Genomic DNA, 21,418 nt, shown 5'->3' on the forward strand with positions numbered 1-21,418 from the left:
GGGGGGTGCTGCTGGGGTTGCCCCACTGCTTCTGGCATCAGGTGATTGCTCTGTAAGAGCATAGCTACTTTCTTTAAACCCATGTATTGAAAAAAAAAAAAAAATCAGACCCAGAGATGACCCTACTGGTTCCTTAGCAAACTATGCCTTTTTCACAGAAAGCACTTTCTGATTCTCAATCTTTGAGAAATAAGTGACGCTGATAAAAATCATATTTGTTTGACAAGTATAACAACCCTTCCTCAGATTGTTCATAATTTTCCCTTACTTGCTTGCCCATCTGCCACACCATGAAAAAGGACCAGGGAGTGCAGTGCCTGGACCGGTGTCACCAAAAAAAAACACAAGCTGGGTACTGTCCCAAGCTTCTCCAGCGTGTTTACTATATATACTTGGCCTTAGAGTCCAAGCAAGCCCCGGGTGGGGGCTGAGGAGGGAAAGAAACATAGCCAGATCTTTCTAAGATAGCCAGGACTTTGTCTTTCTCGACATCTGGGTTGCAAGAAGGCAGGATATCCTGCCAAATATATTACAGCTGTGAGACCCACCTTGTGACTTAAGACACTGCAGAAGCTGAAGAGCACAGAAGACATAGGCATGTTTTCTAGGAAAGAAACTTCACCCATTTACCTCTTTTGTAAAATAATACACATAAACACACACACACACACACACACACGCGCCTCCAGCTTAGGTGAGCAGCTCTCCAGTGGCATAAAAGCAAGCATATGAAAGTAACAAATGCAATTGAGCACACAAAGTCTTTCTTTACAACACCAGAAGAGTAGCAGATGAAAGCACCTGGCAGTCTTGGCACGCCAGAAGAAAATCTAAGCTGTGACAAAACAAAACAGGTGTACAGGTATAAAACTTTTGCTTTCTAATAATGCCCCTCTCTTCACTGGAATGCTTTGACAGGTGCAGAAGTTCAAGTTACAGTGGGGAAGTGGCAAATAAATACACAGCATTAGAGTCTGACGTGCTTGCTGAGCACCGGGGATGTTAATAACTGGCAAGGTACACTAATCTCTGATTGCAACATTTGGTTTACCTTAATCTGGAGGGACAGCTGTATTAAAGAGGGAATTATACTAATCAGTTCAAGGCCCTTGCATATAAAACTTCCCATTAGGCTTAAAGTACACCAGCTTATGCTCATTCTCTAGGAGCCTTACATCTGGTTCTGAATAAGGCTGCCTCTCATTTGCAAGGTACAAACTGAAAACAAGGGGGAGGGGGCTGACAGTTGCTGGAGGATGGGTGATAGAAGAGTAAGCTACTAATTCTTTGAAATTTTTAACAGCACAAAACTAGCTTCTAGGCATCTTAATACGAAAAGGGGGGGAAAGCATGTGTTATCAACCCTAGGCCATTTTTTCCTGTTACCGGAGGTGACCAACATAAAATAAAATTGATGATGTCAGTCAAAAACAGCTAAGCACAAAGCTTGGCTTTGTTATCTTAAGTCAGAAGGTATGATAGGCCATGCCATATGGCTCTAATCCGCCTCTATCTCCCATCACCTAACAGGAAACCTTCATGTAGCATGACCTTATTTGGCTGGTTCCAGGTTAGGGCTGCCCAAAGGGGATTTTTCTGTTTCTGCTATATCCAAAGGTTTATGTTGATTTTTTTCTGAGCCCTGCAAACTATAAATCCGACTGATTACTCTGCACTCTTTTGCTTGACTGAGCCTTTACAATCAGACATCCCCGTTAACAATAAGCTCCTAATGAATCAAACATCTATGGCATTAGTTTCACCTAGCTGCCTCTTTCCCATGCACTGTGCTGCTTTGTCAGACCTGGTTTGATGAGAAAAGCTAGTGACACTTGCTGCACCTATTGATAAACAATTCAGTAATGAGGGGCATAACAAAAATTACCTAAAACAACCTGATTAAAAATGACAGGCAAGCCTTACTCCATTGCTCTATAGCGAAGGTAACTCTGGTTCTGTGTTGGAAAAATAACGAAGTAAAATAAAATTTCCTTCTTGATCAAGGAGTTCGTTTCTGAATGTGTGTTTATGAAAAGATTAAATTTTTCCAGTGATGTTTTAAATGCTTTCAGGTTATGTAATTATCAATAACGTTAGGGACTCTGAATTCAGGGGGCTTGTCTTTCAACTTTCTGAGATGAACCCCTGCTTCTTCTGCGTAAACTTTCTGAATAGTCAAGCTAAGATGGAGATCTTCACTTTCTTTCTTAAATGCGAGTTTAGTCATTGAGAAACTCAATAGTGCATGTGCTAATCATTAGGTAAGAATAGTGTGGGCACAAAAAGAGAGATTCTAAGATACAAAAAAAATTTCAGAACAAAGTAGAAAAAAACTTCATGGACAAAATTATCTTCCTAAAAGGAATAACTTAACCTTTCCATGGACACTGAAGTTTCTTTTATTGGGGTCACCCGGGGGACCTTTGCAACTTCGAAATAAGCTTGTACCCAGGGGAGGCCAGGCTCTCGTGAAAGCTTGATTCAAAGACAGAAATGTGTGGGTTTTGCAATTGTGTGGCAGCATGTTGGGAGGGTTTCCATCAGTGCACAGATGCACTTGAAAATCAAATATGGACACGGGGAATGTTTTTTGGAGATGGAAAATGAGTGCTGATGACATGTTTATACTTCGCAGATGGATCCAGTACAGAACCATTTTTTTGTAAAGAAACAATATCCACCATTTGCTAAATTTTTTTTAAACAGACACAAAATGGTGGCACAAGAAGTGAATAGTCCATCATACATATTCCACCTGTTCCTTGGTCTTACAACTGTCTTCCACCCTGACTGTAATCAATGACTGTTGTAGTCTTATTTTTTCTCAAATGTTATCCAAAGAATATGAAAAAAGAAACACAATATACAAAGCCGTTTGGAAGAGCAAAATGATTTGAAATTAATTTGCTACATATGAAAAAATCAGAAAATGACAAATGCTATTAAGTAACAAATGCTGATTTAAGCTTGAAAAAAAGCATTTTCTTATTGGCATATTTTCTCCTTAAATCCGATATCAAAATAATTTTTGAATGTTTTCTATTTGGAGTCTAGAATGTCTCCTTAATTCTGTCTTTTGGCCCCACCATGGATCCCTTGGGTATTTGAACCTCTAGAAAATGCAAACACCATAGTACAAATACTAGTTATTGTCTTATTATTGATACATTATAGTGATAGTTCACAGTTATAAATATTAATTATTATAACACAGAAATGTACAATATATATAGGATACGTACTTAAAAGATACTCTAAAACATTTAACTACAAAAGAACATTATTGATAGCACTGTAAATCTGCTTAATAGGAGATATCAGAATAATCAACTCAACTTATTGCCATCATTAATAACATTAACTTGTCATTTCAGGTGTGAAATATTGATAAAAGTGACTTGCCTCAAGATGTGGAGATTGTAAAACAAGAAAGAAGTTATGTATGGGAAATATAAAATCTAATAGTTTGATAATTTAAAATAACAAATTCTAATTTTCAGACTCGGTGAATATGTTTTTTTAAATGTTCCAAATAATGTGCGACATACTGAAATTAATTTTTTTTTAGTTTTGGTCAAATTAACTTTGCCTGACTGTTTTACCTTTCTTACCATCTGTATTCAGAACCTACTGAATTCTACAGCTAACCTTTAGTCAACCATATTTTTATTCTAAGAATTAGTCTGAGGTTAAGAATTAGAAATAGAATATGAATCCCAGAAAATAGTCAAACAGCCTGAGACTGGATAACAAAATCTTGAGAATATACATAAATCGACATGTTCTTTCAACCCTGTAGTTTCTGGCAGTGTACCAAACATAAATCTGCAGTTCTACATTCTATGATTCTAACACCTTGTTATCATCCTGGAACTAACAAAAGCCTGTGTACTCTTCTCTAAATAAAGCAAATCTTCATTTTTATTGCTGCATTTTTGACACATGTGAATAAGGCCAAAACATTTTATAAATTCTTAATTATTTTTTGCCTATCCATCAAAAAACAGGTCAGAGGCTTAATGCATTCTTGGAGTTCCACAGAAAATGTTAGTACTCTACCTAAATTAAACTTATTGAACTTTGCAACAGTTAAGAAAAGTAAATGTATATCCTCCCGATTTTAGCACTTAATCATCATTCAACAAATGCATAGAACATAAAGATCTGTGGAAAAAATTAATGATCATCTGTTTCAATTTCTTTATTTAAAATATTAGGAAGAGGAGATCCGAGAGGCAATATGACCATTCAAGTTCACATGAGTATGCCTGGAAATCTGTTTTCTGAGGCTTGCTTTATTCTACCAAAGTATTCTGTTTACAAATTTTGCAAGATTTAGTTATAGTGAACTAATTTTATTAGTCATTTGTTCTCTAAGTACCATATTACGCAGCATATTAGCTAGTAATACAGTAGAGAGTATCATATCTAGAGAATAAGTGAATAAAATAAAAATTAATAAGCTAGATTCTACCAGAACCTAAATTTACATGCCTGCATGTAAGTCAGCACCTATTTAAGATCACTAGACAATAAGTTAATTTTTATTTTTTTTTAATTTATTTATTTATTTATTTTTTTTTTTGCTATTTAGGGCCACACCCAAGGCACATGGAGGTTCCCAGGCTAGGGTCAAATTGGACCTGTAGCTGCTGGCCTACACCACAGCCACAGCAATGTGGGATCTGAGCTGCATCTGTGACCTACACCACAGCTAACAGCAATGCCAGATCCTTCACCACTGAGCGAGGCCAGGGATCAAACCCGAATCTTCACGGATCCTAGTTGGGTTCATTAACCACTGAGCCACGAAGGGAATTCCAATAAGTTAATTATGTGATAATACAATCAGGTCCTCAGTGACAGCAGAGGTTATGTAAGAGTGCTATTAACCAAAGGACATCTTTCAATACAGGGGCCTGTGTGTTACTCTGGTCCCTGCCTACCTCTTCAGGAGAGAGATCCAGAGGCAGAACACTCACTCTATAATCCTGATCATGCCACTTAAGATTCACATAAGGAAGAACTAGAGAGCTCTTCTACATCAATATTGACTTTCAAGGTAGTCCAAAGGGGCAACCCTTTAAAGCTTGAAGTTTATGATAGTCGACTGTCATCTTCTGAATATGCTTCTAAATGGGGAGAACACAGAATATTCTCAAGTCATCCTTACTTCACAGAGTTGAAGCACTTTTCCTGTTCCCCAGATTTTAATGTGGGGCTTATCCTTTCACAAGCATGTTGAGCTAATTCACAAAAGTTTCACAGGTATATGAATAGCTGCTGGGAACCCATGGTTTGTCATCTCCATCCCTAATTTCTGATGGTAATAATACCAACTCTGCTAGCAATTATAGGTGATATGTGTGTAAAGAGAAAATATATGGCTCTCTGATTTGAAAATCAGACTTTGTCTTTTTGGGCCCCAAGAATCAAAAAGAGTCCTGATGCAAATAGTGTTTGGCATTAGTACAAAGAAAAGAATGTTTGCTTCCATCAATGAAAATTAAAAGTCACAGGTGTCTGCCAGTGATGATACTGACTACTGCTTAGTTTACAAATACAGCTTTATAATTTATTTGTTCAACACCTCCATACTAGTTGTGTGCTGTTAACCCAAGAATAACTTAAATATAGGGACAGTGAATATCAGATGTGGTTTGAGGCATTTTAGGGAAGATGCCCTAGACTTTCCTAAATTTTGTCTAAGAAATATTCTGAATGGAGTCTGTTCCCACTGTTAGCGTTAGTTTTGTAAAGATGTATGTGAGTTTAATTTTTCTAACTGGGTCAGTTGAGCAGTTTATATTTATCCATATATTAGCCTCACTGATTCATGTATCTTAATCCTAATTAGGCTTAGTAATTAGATATCGTAATTGGTATACAACTAAATATATGATGATTATATTATTTTTCTGTTATTTACATTTTAAATTATCCATTGAAATTCACCCAATCAAAATATCTAAATCTGTTGGCAAGAAGAAGTTTGGTTATCATGTAAATAGAACTTTAAAAAATATATATTTAAGTAGAATTTGAACCATTTTTATACATGTTGAAATTCTTTTAGTTTGTATTGAATTTGTCTTGAAGTATTCCCAGCCAACATGTTGAATGGCAAAATATGAGACTTCTTTTTACAGTCTTGAAATTTGATAGACCAAACTTACTTTTGCTTATTACCTAGCACCCATTGCTGACCATGGAAAGATTAAGTTACATCTGATGTTGTTATTTTTCATTGGTGTAGCTCATTCTGCCAGTGGTGATGGCACTAGGACTGCAGAAGTTTCTGCTTTCACTCTTGAGGGGCTGCCAGTTTTTATAGTCGCCATAAGAAACCAACAGTAACCAATAATGCACAAACTCATCTTTTGCATATGCTCATGTTTTTTATTGTTCAAAACTAACAACCTCATGAAAGTTGAAACTGTTATGTAGTTGGGTCAGTAACTACATGGCAATGTGAGGAGAATTTGAAGTTCTATCAGTAAAAAAGTGAGGGGAAATTTGCCTGGGTTAAGCTTCGACCTCAACATCAAAGGATGCAATAGGATAAAGATGCTCGGCTTATAGAATTGATCCCAAAAAGTAGTCAGTTCCTAAGGAGTCCAAAATTCTAATATTTGTTAAATATATCATTTTGTCAACATAGGCAGTGAGACACAGAAGACTTGCCGTGGGTTCTAATTCCCTTCCAATTAAGTTATAAAAAAAAAAGACTTGCTAACTCTCCCACCCTTTTCTAAGTGGAGAATAGATATTCTGTGGCTCCTGTGGGTGGCCTCTCCCGGTCTCCACAGAAAGTCATGTTTACTACATGTGACCTTTGCATGCTAGCATGCATCTCAGACATCTAATTATGTGCTTATTGTAACACTGGATGGAATCTTTCCACTTTCCTTTGCATCCAAGAGTTTTAAATTAACTGAAGTCACCATACTTCATTGAGAACCATGTCATAACATTTTGTCTTAAATTATATGACACAACTAGAATTTTAATTTTTTCCATGTAAAAAGAGGTTAAAATCAATGGTTTAATAAAGTGGATCACTAAGAATTTGAGTTCATTGAAGTCAATTTAAACTATATTCCACAATATTCAAAGTAATTCATTCAATGTATATTTATCAAGACCTACGTATTTATCAAGGTGCTACAAACTTAAGCAGACATAGATTTATGGAGTTCCAGGTCTCGTGATGGAACCAGTATTTCAAAGTTTTTGTTCAATTATAAGTTGAGGGAGTTCCCACCATGGCTGAGTGGTTAACGAATCCAACTAGGAACCATGAGATTTTGGGTTCGATCCTTGGCCTCATTCAGTGGGCTAAGGATCCAGCATTGCCGTGAGCTATGGTGTAGGTTGCAGACTCAGCTCAGATCTGGCATTGTTGTGCCTCTGGTGTAGGCCGGTGGCTACAGCTCCAATTAAACCCCTAGCCTGGGAACCTCCATATGCTGCAGGTGTGACCCTAGAAAACAAAAAAAATAAAAAATAAATTTTTAATTATAAATTGATGTAGGAAGTGTGGGGGGCAGGGTTGGGGGCATCTGAAAATGTACTACTACCATGTTTTCACCATCACAACTTATGATCTCAGTCTTTCCTTCTTGCCTTCATAAAGGCCAAAAGAGAGAAATTGGCAAATTAGACAGCCTTAAAGCAAACTCTAGGAATGCCATCAACAGCATGACCTTTGCAACCAAATCCAGCAACCACACCTTCACCATACTCCTCAATAAAATTTAAGCAACTACTATTGGGTAAAAAGTCTGTGATATTTTTGCCTTTTTTTTTTTTTTCACTTTTTTTTTAATGGCCACACCTGCAGCATATAGAAGTTCCCAGGCCAGGGATTAAATCTGGATAGTTTGACCCACTGTGCGGGGTCGTAGATTGAACCCATGCCTTCACAGAGACCCAAGCCCCTGCAGCTGGATTCTTTTTTTTTTTTTTTTTATTGCAGTTGGATTCTTAACCCACTGCACCACAGCAGGATCTCTGTTTTTGCCACTCTCGATAAATGTGTTTGTCAGCTGCGTCCTGACACACATTCTGATGGCAAAATTTGACTGACTTCTACCCTTACTTTTTCCAGGACAGTGCCCCTTGCATGAAAATCAGCTCCAAAAGGGCTGGCCTTCAGGATTGTTCCTAAATGAGCTTTCTTGTACTGTTTATCATGACACCTCTGATCCCATCTGTGGCCCCAGAGCTTCCCGTCAGTACAAAGACCGGGACACTTACTCATCCTGCTAGTGCCAAAGGCCTGAGCAAAGAGCAGATGGTTTTTTTTTAAATTTGCCTTATTTGACATAAACCTATTCTTTCATCCCAACTTCCTACCCAATTATACCTTGGCTATTTATACTGGTATTTGATAAAGAAATTTTAATTTCTAAGAGCTTTATATGGTGAGCTCAACAATACAGTGTTTAAAATGACAGGCATTGAAGACGGAAGCATAGGAAGATCCTGAATTCACCTCTACCCATGGACACACCAAATCTACAACTACACATGGAAAAATATCCTCTGAAAAAAACCTGAAACAGTTGCTTCACAACAAAGAGCAAAAGGTCCACATTGAGATGGGGAGGAGAGGCAAAAATACAGTCTTGCCAAGAAGCCGATGCCCAGCTTGGCAACCTAGTCAGGAGGGATCTCACATATCTGGAGCTTCTCTCTGAGGAACAGGCGGTTCATGCCCCACCTCAGATACCCTAAGTTTTGGGCCCTGCAATGGAGACATGAGCCCCTAAAATGCCTGGCTTTGAAAAAGCAAAGTTGTAGGAAGTTGAGATATTTCCCCTAAACGGCTCACACACAGACTCACTCTCCCCAGGGACCAGCGCAGAAGCAGCAGTTTGAAAAGTGCCTAGACTATACAGGAAGGCGATTCATTTGATAATCGTAAATCACCTGCCAGCAGCGCAGAGGCCTACTGGGACTCTCTATGGGGATGGAGGCACTGGCGGGCAGCATTTGTTCTCTCCCTCTACCCTGAATAGTGCCAGCAGGCACACCCTGACCCTGTGCTCTCTCTCTCTCTCCAGAAGTCCTACAAAAGCTAGCACGTGTGGCCCAGCCCTGGGCTCTCCCACTAACTCGTGAAAGCCGACGACACACACAGTTCACACAAGGGACGCCCATTGATCGCCTGGCTTTGGTGGCCAGGAGAGATTGTGTTCCTGAGCCCCACAGGACTCTCTGTAACAATCAGAAAGACAGTTCTTGGCAGGCTACTGCCCCCAGGGCACAGCACACACAACAGACTGAAACACACCCCCAGTCTTTCTGTGAAAAAGACCTATTTACTTGTCCTGGAGCTTCAGCCTGAGGGGCAGGTTTCAGGTTTGCCATGCATCTAGAAGGAACAGAGGTGCTGCCAGGAAATGCAGGGGAACACCGACGTGCTCTCCCTTGGCCTCATTATAGTTCGCTGGTACCTCTAAGAGCTTATACACTTGTCTGAAGCCTTGATTTTTTAAGTGCTACCCAGAGGACACCAGATCACACGGACTTACCACCCCAGGCCAGCAAGACTTATGATTACAGTCCCGCAGGAGAATATATATTAGCATACTTTAAAAGCTGCTGCCTGATGGTCTGGCTTCTAATCAGCTTGAAACTAGGTGCTGACTGAGATCCTTCTTTTAGAACACTGACAGGTCTTGGCACACCTTCAACAACCGGGACCTATCAAGAACAAATCAGGCTACTTAGACAATCACAAAGATTCAAGAGACAACCAAGAGCTAGGGCAAGGTTGAAATATAAGGTTCTTCTCCTCCGCAAGGCCACTCCTTCAAGACTGGGAGAGATACGTATTTTACCTAATACACAGAAACAGACCAGAGTCAAGCAAAATGAGGAAGCAGAGGAATACGTTTCAGTGGAAAGAACAAAATAAAACCTAAGAAAAACCTTAATGAAGTGGAGATAAGTAACTTACCTGATACAGAGTTTACAGTAATTTTTACAAAAAGACTCAGGAAACTTGGGAAAAGAATGGATGAGAAGAGTGAGAACCTCAACAAAGATATAGAAAGTATAAGAAAGTACCAAATAGAAGTCACAGAACTGAAGGATACAATAACTACACTGAAAAAATACACTAGAGATTCAACAGCAGACTAGATGAAGCAACAGAAAGGATAAGTGACCTAAAATATAAGGAAGTGGACCTCACTCAACAGAGCAGCAAGAAAAATAAATAATAATAATTTTAAAAAGTGAAGATATCTTAAGGGGCCTAGTGGACAAAATCAAGTGAAATAACATTTGCATTATAGGAGTCCATGAAGGAAAAGAGAGAAGAAGGTACAGAAAATTTATTTGAAGAAATGAAGGCTGAAAATGTCCCTAACCTAGGGTAGAAAACTGACATCCAAAGAGTTCCAAGAAAAAAATCATCCTAAAAAGATCCATATCAAGACACATTACAATAAAAACATCAAAAATTAAAGATAGAAAGAGAATCTTAAAACAACAAGAGAAAAAAAAAATGTTATATATAAGGGAACCCCCAGAAGATTTTCAGAAGATTTTTCAGCAGAAACTTTACAGGCTAGAAGGAAATGACATGATATATTCAAAATGCTAAAAGGGCAAAAACTCCAACCAAAAACTCTATATGGCAAGGTTATCATGCAGAATCAAAGAAGAGATAAAGAGGTTTTGAGAAAAGGAAAAGTTAAAGGAATTCATCACCACTTAATCTGCCTTACAAGAAATGCTAAAGGAATTTCTTCAAGCTGAAAATAAAGGGCATTAATTATTAACAAGAAAATGTATGAAAGTGTAAATCTCATAGGTAAAGGTAAATACATCATAAAGGTAGTAGGTCAAGCATTTATAAAGCCAGTATGAAGGTTAAAAGACAAAAGTAGTAAAAATAACTATAACTACAATAATAAGTTAAGGGATACATAAAATAAAATGATGTAAACATAACATCGAAAACATAAAAGGTGGAGAGGGCTGGTAAAAGTATAGAGTTTTAGAATTCATTCAAACTTAAGTTGCTACCAATTTAAAATAGACTGTTACATAACAGTCTATTATATACATAACTTGTAGATATGACATATATATTATATATATAACTTATTTATTCATTGGTTACCATGAGATTCACACATAACATATAACATATTCACATATAACAGTATGTGAATCTCGTGGTAACCAATGAATAAATAGATCATCCAAACAGAAAATCAATAAGGCAACATCAGCTTTAAACAGTACATGAGACCATATGTACTTGATAGATATACAGAGAAAGAGATATATGCAGAACATTCTATCCAAAAGCCATGAAATACACACTCTTCTCAAATGCACATGGAATATTCTCCAGGGTAGATCATATGTTAGGTGCAAAAAAAAATCACATCCAGCATGTTTTTCAATCTCAATAATATGAAACCAGAATCAATTACAAGCAGAGAACTAGAAAAATCACAAATTTGTGGAGATTAAACAAGTTACTGAACAACCAATGGGTAAATGAAGAAATAAAAGGAGAAATTTAAAAAATACTTGAGGAGTTCCCATTGTGGCACAGCAGAAACGAATCCAACTAGGAACCATGAGGTTGCGGGTTCAATCCCTGGCCTCACTCAGTGGGTTAAGGATCCAGTGTTGCCATGAGCTGTGGTATAGGTTGCAGACTCAGCTCAGAACTGGTGTTGCTGTGGCTATGGCGTAGGCTAGCAGCTGTAGCTCCAATTAGACCCCTAGCCTTGGAACCTCCATATGCAGCTGGTGCAGCCCCAAAAAAGACAAATAAATAAATAAATAATAAAAAAATACTTGAGGCAAATGAAAATGGAAATACAACTTACCAAATTCTGTGGGATGCAACAAAAGGAGTTCTACGAGGGAAAGTTCAGAGCAACACAGGCCTGCCTCAAGAAATAAGAAAAATCTCCAATAAACAACCTAACTTTCCATCTAGAGCTAGAAACAGAAAAACAAACAAAGCAAGTAACAGAGTAGAAATAAATGAAATAGAAACTAAAAAGGCTATAGAAAAGATCAACAAAACTAAGCTGGTTCTTTGAAAAGGTAAACCAAATTGGTAAAAACTGGTTAGACTCACCAAGCAAAAAAAGAGAGATCTCAAATAAATAAAATCAGAAAAGAGGGGAAATTACAGCTGATATCATAGAAATACAAAGGCTCACAGGAGACCACTATGGACAATTATACACCAACAAATTGAACAACCTAGAAAAAATAAACTCCTAGAACCTTCCGAGATTGAATGAGAAAAAATAGAAAATCTGAATAGACCAATTTCTAGAAAGGATATTGAATCCATGATTTAAAACCTCCCAACACAAAAGTCCAAGACAAGATGGCTTGACTGGTTTATTCTACAAAACACTTAAAAATTTAATACCTATCCTTCTCAAACTCTTCCAAAAATTTGAAGAGGAGGGAACATTTCTAACCTTATTTTGAGTACCTCATTACCCTGATACAAAGCCAGACAAAAACATTAAAAAAAAAAAGAAAGAAAGAAAAGTAAAGGCCAGTATCCCTAATAAACGTAGATGCAAACATCCTTAACAGAATAATAGCAAACCAAATTCAACAATACATTCAGTGGATCATACACCACAATCAAATGGAATTTATTCCAAGGTGCAAGAATTGTTCCAAAAAAAGAAAAAAAGGGAGTTCCCTTTGTGGCTTAGCAGTAACATACCTGACTAGGATCCATGCGGATGGGGGTTCAATCCCTGGCCTCGCTCAGTGGGTTAAGGATCTGGCATTGCCATGAGCTGTGATGTAGGTTGCAGATACGGCTCAGATCTGGTGTTGCTGTGGCTGTGGTGTAAGACAGCAGCTGTAGTTCCGATTAGAGCCCTAGCCTGGGAACTTACATAAATCGCACATGCAGCCCTAAAAAAAAAAAAAAAAATGTTCAACGCTAGCAAGTCAATCAAAGCAATATACCACACAAACAAAATGAGAATAAGAATTACATAATCATTTCAATAGATGCAGAAAAAAATGCACTTGGCAATATTCAACATCCATTTATGATCAAAACTCTCAGTAAAGTAGGTACAAAGGGAATGTACCTCAACATAATAAAAGTCATACATGACAGGCCCACAGCTACCCTCACACTAAAAGATGAAAAACTAAAAACTTTTCCCCTAAGATCAGGAACAAGACAAAAAATGCCCACTCTTGCCACTTTCATTCAACATAGTATTGGAGGTACTAGCCAGAGCAATTTGGCAGGAAAAAGAAATTCAGCCATCCAAATTAGAAAGGAAGAAGTACAATGTCACCATTGTACATGACATGATTTTATAAGATAGAAAACCCTAAAAATTTCACCAAAAAAAAAAAAAAAAGTTAGGGAAAATAAATGAATTTAGTAAAGTTTTAGGGTACAAAATCAACATATAAAAATCTTTTGCATTCTATATAGTAACAAGAAACTATCAGAACAAGAAATTAAGAAAACAATTCCATTTACAACATCATCAAAAAGGATAAAAAACCTAGGAATAAAGTTAACCAAGAAAGTGAATGATGTGCACTGAAAATTATAAAACACTGATAAAAACAAACTGAAATAGACATACAAAAAAAGATAGTTTATGCTCATGTGTTAGAAGAATTAATATTAAAATGACCATATTACTCAAAGCAATCTACAGATTCAATACAATCCCTGTCAAAATCCCAATGACAATTTTTACAGAAATGGAACAAACAATCCTAAAAATTTGTATGGAACCACAAAAGACCCTGAATAGAGAAAGCAATCTTGCAAAATAAAAACAAACCTGGAGGCATCGTGCGCTCTGATTTCAAACTATATTACAAAGCTACAGTAATCAAAACAGTATATTAGCGTATAAACAGATGCATAGATCAATGGAACAGAATAGAGTTCAGAAGTAAATCTACACATATATAGTCAATGAATTTTTGACAAAGGAGGCACAAGTATACAACGGGGAAAGGACAGTCCTTTAATAAATTCTGTTGAGAAAACCAGACAGACACATACAAAAGAATAAAACTAGACTACTGTCTTATACCACACACAAAAATAGCTCTAAATGAATTAAAGACTTGAATGCAAGAACTGAAACCACAAAATACCTAGAAGAAATCATAGGTAAGTTTCTTAACATAGGTCTTAGCATTTTTTTATTTATGACTCCAAAAGCAAAGGCAACAAAAGCAAAAATAAAGAATTAGGACATATCAAACAAAAAAGAAAACTATCATCAAAAAAAAAGCAGTCTATTGAAATGAGAGAAGATATCTGTAAATCATATACCTGATGGGGTTACTAATCAAAATATATAAAGAACTCATATAATACAAATAGCATATAATACAAATAGCATAAAGATAAACAATCCATTTTAAAAATGGACAGAAAATCTGAAATTTTTCCAGAGGAAACATTCAGATGGCCACCAGAAACATAAAAAGATGTTTAACATCACTAACCATCAAGGAAATACAAAGTAAAACCACAATGAGATATCACCTCACACATAATTAGAATGACTATTCTTAAAAACAAAAGAATAACAAGTTTTAGCAAGGATGTGGAGAAAAGGGAACCCTCGTGCACTGTTATGGGAAGGTAAATTGGTGCAGTCATTATGAAAAACAGTATGGAGCGTCCTCAAAAAATCAAAAATAGAATTACAATATGATACAATTCCACTTCTTTGGGTATTTATCCAAAGAAAACAAAAACAGTATTTGGGTGTACACACATACACACACACACACACACAATGGAATACTAATCTCCCATAAAAAAAGAATAAAATCTTGCCATCTGCAACATGAATAGACCTTAAAGGTATTATGCTTAGTGAAATAAGTCAGGGAAAGACAAATACTGTATAATCTCACCCTTATATGGAAGATAAAATACAAAACAAATGAAACAGATATGGGATTATAAGAGAGTAGTGATTGCCAGGGTGGAGGGGTGTTGGAAGTGAGAAAAATGAGTGAAGGAGACAGAGGTATAGACTTCCAGCTGTGAAACAAATAGGTCATGGAGATGTGGTGTGTACTGCGGTGACTATAGGTATTGTAGAGTATATTCAAAGGTTCCTGAGAAAGTAAATCTTGAAAGTTCTTATCATAGGAAGAAAATGTTTTGTAATTATTTATGGTGATTTACAGTGATTAGATTGTGAACATTTCACAGTGTACAAAAGTGTGAAATTATGTTGTAAACCTGAAACTAACAGAATGTTATGTGTCAATTATATCTCAATGAAAAGAAAAAAGAATGGGTTTGGGGGTCAGATAGTTCAGAACCCAAGGCTTCTTCTACCACTCACTAGCTTCTTTGTGGTCTTGAAAGAAATCCCTTAATTTTTTTTGAGCCTCATTTTCTTCATTTGTAAAATAGAAATACTGATCCATTCTTGGTGACATGCTGAGGACTAAATGAAACAATACTCATGGATCCCTTAGCATAAGCCCTTACATGTAGTGAGCGTTTGACAAAAAGGGGTTTTTACTGTAAAGGAGAGTTCCAGTGATTTGAATGCGCATGTGTGCTTGCTAACCAAGTGTGACGGTATGAAAAGTAAGCCTTGATGGAACCAAAGAAAGCAAAATTTCTGAACCTAGAGCAAAGAGAGAACTGTGGTTCTGGGAGAAGAGAAATATCAGGAGTGTCTTAGATAGAGCATTTCTGAAAGTAGATATTGAGACAAGGAATTGGATGCATGCTGGTTATTCCTAGCAATGATGAGGAAATGGAGAAGATGAAGCAGAGCTGAGGGAAAAGCCAAATAATATACCAGGGGGAGACATAAGATCCCTTCTCTTGAAGATGGAACCTCTGGGAAGCATGCTGGGTGCCTTTCAGAACTGGCTGCCTAAAAGATAGGTAGCTGGAATATTTTCCAGAGATGTCTGTCTCTCATGGATTGAGAACTGCCCTTGAGGGTGTTAACTTCCCCCACCTTTCTATGCTGAGCTTGAGGAAGCATTAAACAAGCTTCTACATTTCTGGACAACACTCTGAGGCAGAAATTGGGAAGACTTAACAAATATTCTGGAGGTCTGGGCTGGTAAGGAGCTTCTGATTTCACCTGATGCTATGGCTGAAGTCAGAAGGCACCTAAGGGGATGGAAAACAGGATTCTAAACATTTCGGCTATAAATAGTCCTCACAGACCATAAAATGCATCAAGACGGTAAGAAACTGTTATGGACCAAATGTTCCCCCAAAATCCATGTGTTGAAACCAAAACCCCCAATGTGGTGGTAGAGCCTTTGAGAGGTGGTTGGGATGAGAGTGGCATCCTCGTGAACAGGATTAGTGCCTTTACAAGGGACTAAATAGACCAGAGCTCTACTTTCTAGCTGGAAAAGACACAGACGGCCACCTGGATGCCTGGATGAGAGCCGTCACCAAAAGCTGACCAAGCTGGTGTTCTCATCTCTGACTTCTAGCCTCCAGAACTGTGAAAAACAAATTCTTGCTTATAAATCACACAGTCTATGGAAGTTTGTCATAGCAGCCTGAACTCACTATGACAGAAATGATACTAGCAAAAATGAATGCTGGCCCCAAAGAGAAATCAGATATCTGGTTTTCTGTAAGTTTCAGTTTAGCTCTTTTCATGGCAACTAGATTATGGTAAACCAAGTTAAATAAAAGTGCAAAAACATAGAATCTTTCTAGAATCTTTCCCTTCAGGGAGATCCTACCAGAATCAAAAATTACAAGGACTTCCAACTTGGTCATATACATATATGTATACACATGTGTGTCACCAGGAAATAAAAACAGAAGGTAATGAAATAAAATCTAACCTTTTCCTTTGTCCTCAGTCTAGTTTTACTTCTCATAGGTGTACGTGTACAGAGGCCCCAGCAGCTCAGACCAGGGTTCCTAGAGCTAAATGACTGTGCTGAAACCTCAGCTCTGAGAAAGGGTGCGGAGGAACCGCTCACGACTCAGTTCAAGATGGCGGCAGGCCAGGTGCAGCGGTGCTTGAGCCTGATGGGCACAGCTGAGCCTGATGGGCACAGCTGAGCCCGAGCTGGGAGAACTCCGCCCATCCCTCCCTGTCCTCCCCACTGAGAACCCAGTGAAAGCAGCCCCACCCAGGCCTGATAAGGAAAGCCTGTGCTCTTAAGGGGCCACTCAGACTTGTCATTCTCCCATCCAAGAATAAGGCGTTCCTTTGCTTCTGAATTTGGTCTATTGGCTGAATGACACTGGGCAGAAGCATTCTTGATAGGGACCGCCTGGGGAGGGTCTGTAATATATGTATACGTAGTCACAATACTGCCACAAAAGGAAAGATAGGGCTTCAGAAAGATAATATGCCCCATTGCATCATTCAGTTCTTTGTTCCTGTACCACCACGCACTCCAGTCAGAGCCTGATCAATGTGGGTAAACCAGACTCCTCAGCCACCTTCTCTGAAGTCTCCATTATATTAGTCAAGCAGAAATTACTATATGCTTGAAATGACAAGTCACAACTTGCCCTGGGAAAATGAGGGGGGAAATTAAACTTAGCATTGATGAGTTAAAAAGTCCATTGGTTTCGATCTAAAAGAGCAAGTTCCTTGCCCTAGTCTGACAGTGAAAGGTAAAATGATTTATAAATGACAATTTATCATTTATAAATAATTAAATTGTCCACTCAATGTACAGTTGGAATGTCTGTCCATATAGAGTGCCACCTTAGGGTTGCCAGATAAAACGCAAATACTGATGGGACATAGTTACACTAAAAATGTATTCATTGTTCATCAGAAATTCAAACCTAACAGGAATTCATTAATTTTATTTGTTAAACCTGGTAACTCTAGTGTCACCATCAAAGACAAAGAAAGAGCTGCTCGTTTAAACAAGGCAGTAATGTTCTGGAATGCTGTGCTAAAGGTTCTAGGACTTTTCAGTAGAAGCAACATTTTGATAAATTGACATGTGAATTAACTCTAACAATTTACATATTGTTTCCTTGGGCACATTTCTAAAAACTTTTCAAAGCATTTCAAAAATTTATTTTGCCACAACATGGCAATTTGTATATTGGAAAAAAGAAACACCATGATGATAATAGGAAAACTCATTTCAAATAATTCCAAATGAGCTTTCAAAGACTCCTATTTACTTGCTAAGAGTCAAATATGAGTACTTTAAAATGTTTTCATTTGATTCACCTAAAAACTCTCTCATAAATAAAATTTAAATCAACTTGGAAGCCTCAGAACATTTCTGCAGAGTACTTTGATGAAGAGAAGCATCCAAGAACCACATGCAGAGTCACTTCATTTTAGTTGCAAGATTCTTATTCCAGCTCACCTTCCAAAACAATTTCAGTCAAGCAGAAATGTTCTGATAATTCTCACTTAGAATGGCAAATAATCCCTGGCTTTTCATTCATTCACTCATTACACCTCTAAAAAGAGAATGTGCAGTTACCAGAATTTTATACAATTAGTGCTCCAAGAGTGTTTTAAATGCAAACCTATAAGAGGAAAGTAAAAACAAATCAAAGTTAATTGTGACTGGCTGGAACAAAATGCTTAAATCAATATGAGGATGGCTCATCTGCTCATCATTTACCCATTACCTGGGAGACGAACACCTCCTGCTGTGCCTGATTTTTGATACAGATTTACCATTGCCTGCCTTCTCCAGGCACATGCTAAGGAAGAAGCCCAGCCCTACTCTTAACGCCCTCTCTCATTATCTTTGCACTTAATAACCTATGCACTTTTTCTTTTTCTTTTCTTTCCTTTTTTTTTCTTGCTTATGTGTTCTTTGCAGAGGGGGATTGGGGGTGGGTATGCGCACAGGAAAACTAGAGAGTTGAGAAACTTTACAAAGAAGCTCAAGGCCTTCCTGCAAAGCAGTACCCATATCTGCCAATGAATTACTGACTTCTCTCAAGGGGTCTCCATATTGACTATTGTGAGTTTCAGAAACCCTCCAAAGAGGAATGTAACTCCTTTTATAAGACTGCTTTTGAAAAAAAAAATTTTTAAGGTATTAGACACATACACTCAAAAGAAGTAAAGACTTCTTGGAGTTCCCATTGTGGCTCAGTGGTAACGAACCCGACTAGTATCCATGAGGACAAAGGTTCAATTTCAGGGCTTGTTTAGTGGGTTAAGGATCCAGCATTGCCATGAGCAGTGGTATAGGTCACATATGCAGCTCTGATCCCAAGTTGCTGTGGCTGCAGTGTAGGTTGGCAGCTACAGCTCCAATTCAACCTTTACCTAGGCTGGGACCTTCTATAAGCCTGCCTAGAGTGTGACCCTAAAAAGACAAAAAATAAAAAGACTTCTTGGAGTTTCAGTTGTGGCGCAGTGGTTAACGAATCCGACTAGGAACCATGAGGTTGCAGGTTCAGTCCCTGGCCTTGCTCGGTGGGTTAAGGATCCAGCGTTGCCGTGAGCTGTGGTGTAGGTTTCAGATTCGGCTCGGATCCCATGTTGCTGTGGCTGTGGCGTAGGCCTGCTGCTACATCTCTGATTCAACACCTAGCCTGGGAACCTCCATATGCCACAGGAGCGGCCCTCCAAAGACAAAAAAAAAAAAAAAAAAAAAAAAAAAAAAAGACTTCTTATTTGTAATAGTGAAATGGAAGGACAGTCTTAAAACTCAACGCACAGTGTCCAGAACAACAATGAACTGTTGGAATCTGGCTATTGAAGGACGTGCATATTTCCAGCACTCATCAATAGACTCTAATGTTTTTTTGGTTTTTTATGGCCTCACCCTTGGCATTTGGAAGGTCCCAGGCCAGGGATTGAATCTGAGCCACAGCTTCAACCTATGCCACAAAGATGAAGCCTTTAACCCACTGTACCTGGTGGGGGATTGAACTCACACCTCCAAAGTGACTCACTCGTGCTGCTGCAGTCAGGTTCTTAACCTACTGTACCACAGTGGGGGAACTCTATTAATGACTGATGTCTTAGGATAAAGACAAACTCACTTCTGATCCTTTCCTGACTTTCTGTCACCATAGCCAAGTATTTAAAAAATTGAATATAAAATGTATCTGCCATTGAAAGTTAATATGTATCAATTAAATATGTATCAATTAAATACACACACCAAATGGCTGGGTAGGATAGCTGCCATGATAGACTAACTTTTTTCTTCAGTTATCCAAAGGGAAATCTTGCAATTATGTTTGATTTTTTTTAATTATTCATGATATGATTTCCAGGACACGGAGGCAGGAGACCAAAAAAAAAACTTTTTAAATAACTAATTTTTAAAATTCTGTTTGACAAATGAATGATGTATGGGTGCTATCGACATATATTTACCTGCTGTTATCTTTTTTTTTTTTTTAGCTTTCTAGTTTTTTTTTTTTTACTTGTCTACATGGATTACCTAAAAGTAATAGAGATGATCACATGTGGATAGCAAACCATAGACTACATTAATTTTTAGCCAAGTGTACCCAAATAGGCTAAATAGGTGAAGGTTAGAAATACAGTTCCCACTTTAAAATTGGAGTATAAATAAAGATGGAAAAACCTAGGAGCACACCAATACAGTAGGTGGAAAATAGCACAGTGCAAAGGATGACTAGTGGAAAACTGTGATTTGTACAAAAGGGAAAAGAAAAAGATACAACTGATAGCCAGCTTTAGCCTTTCAATTGACTGTTGGCCTGTGTTCCACCTACCACTTTCTCAATGCATCCTTTTATTATTTTTTTAGGAAAGGATATTCATGACTACAACAATGTTATAATGATAGTAAGTGTAGAATTCAAGAGATGTTTTTTAAAAGCACCTTTCACCAACGTTAAAAAGTCACCAAGGGTGGGGGTGGGTTGTAGTTACCTAGCTCTAGGTTTTATTTAGTGACGGTTCCACTTTTTCACTCACTGCCTGCAAATCAGCATTTTTAGTGGACAAAGGGCTCAGCGGCGGCCTTATGATTGCTTCTTTTCAAATGGTAATGGCTATCCTAACTCCTCTGCCAGGTTTTTCTTACCAGAGCACAAATTGCAGTTTACAAGGCTCTGAGGGAAAAAAAAAATCTTAGCTGAATATCTTTTTTTTATTCGACAAACTGACATGTAAATTACCCTTTAAGTGCTCCACTCTAGGGCTCTGATCATCTCCTAATTGTCACAGTCAATTGTAGCCAACAGTCTCTTCAATCCCAAGCGCTTTGACAACAAGCACAAGGATCAAAGCAGAATCAGCTCCCTTCAATATCCTTCTGTTTAGGATGCTACAAAACGTCTGAAAAAGAAAGGTGTAAGGGCATTGCTGTAGAGGAAACTGAGAGTAGCAAGTATTAACAATAGTCATTCTCTCCATCTCTAAAATTATGCCGTATAAACTGCCATGATCTTTAATCACATGCACAGAACAAATAC

The 21,418-nt window shown here is 37.8% G+C and overlaps 1 protein-coding gene and 1 pseudogene across 2 annotated transcripts in view; both read right to left on the reverse strand.

Moving 5' to 3' along the window:
- Positions 1-21,418, reverse strand: part of LOC110257201 (uncharacterized) — a 758,677-nt gene that overhangs the window by 694,731 nt on the left and 42,528 nt on the right. Inside the window, exons 7-10 of one of the 2 annotated variants that reach the window (XM_084998886.1) lie at positions 21,122-21,281; positions 18,364-18,529; positions 12,734-12,930; positions 11,865-11,924 (exon numbers count right to left, since the gene is read on the reverse strand). Coding sequence is in view for 1 of the 2 variants with exons in the window: in XM_084998887.1 (XP_084855013.1) it covers positions 11,865-11,928; positions 12,734-12,748 (79 nt within the window). In the remaining variant the exon portion in view is untranslated. Of the gene's footprint in view, positions 1-11,864; positions 11,929-12,733; positions 12,931-18,363; positions 18,530-21,121; positions 21,282-21,418 lie in introns of both variants that reach the window. The other variant, XM_084998887.1, reaches the window with a different exon arrangement.
- On the reverse strand, positions 7,577-8,437 carry LOC110257094 (small ribosomal subunit protein uS12 pseudogene; annotated as a pseudogene).

This window comes from Sus scrofa, chromosome 15 (assembly GCF_054392235.1).
Source record: "Sus scrofa isolate SSC_HxYL_T2T_F1_AM1 chromosome 15, Sscrofa_HxYL_maternal_Yorkshire_Landrace_v2.0, whole genome shotgun sequence".
In the NCBI taxonomy this organism is placed as follows: domain Eukaryota; kingdom Metazoa; phylum Chordata; class Mammalia; order Artiodactyla; family Suidae; genus Sus; species Sus scrofa.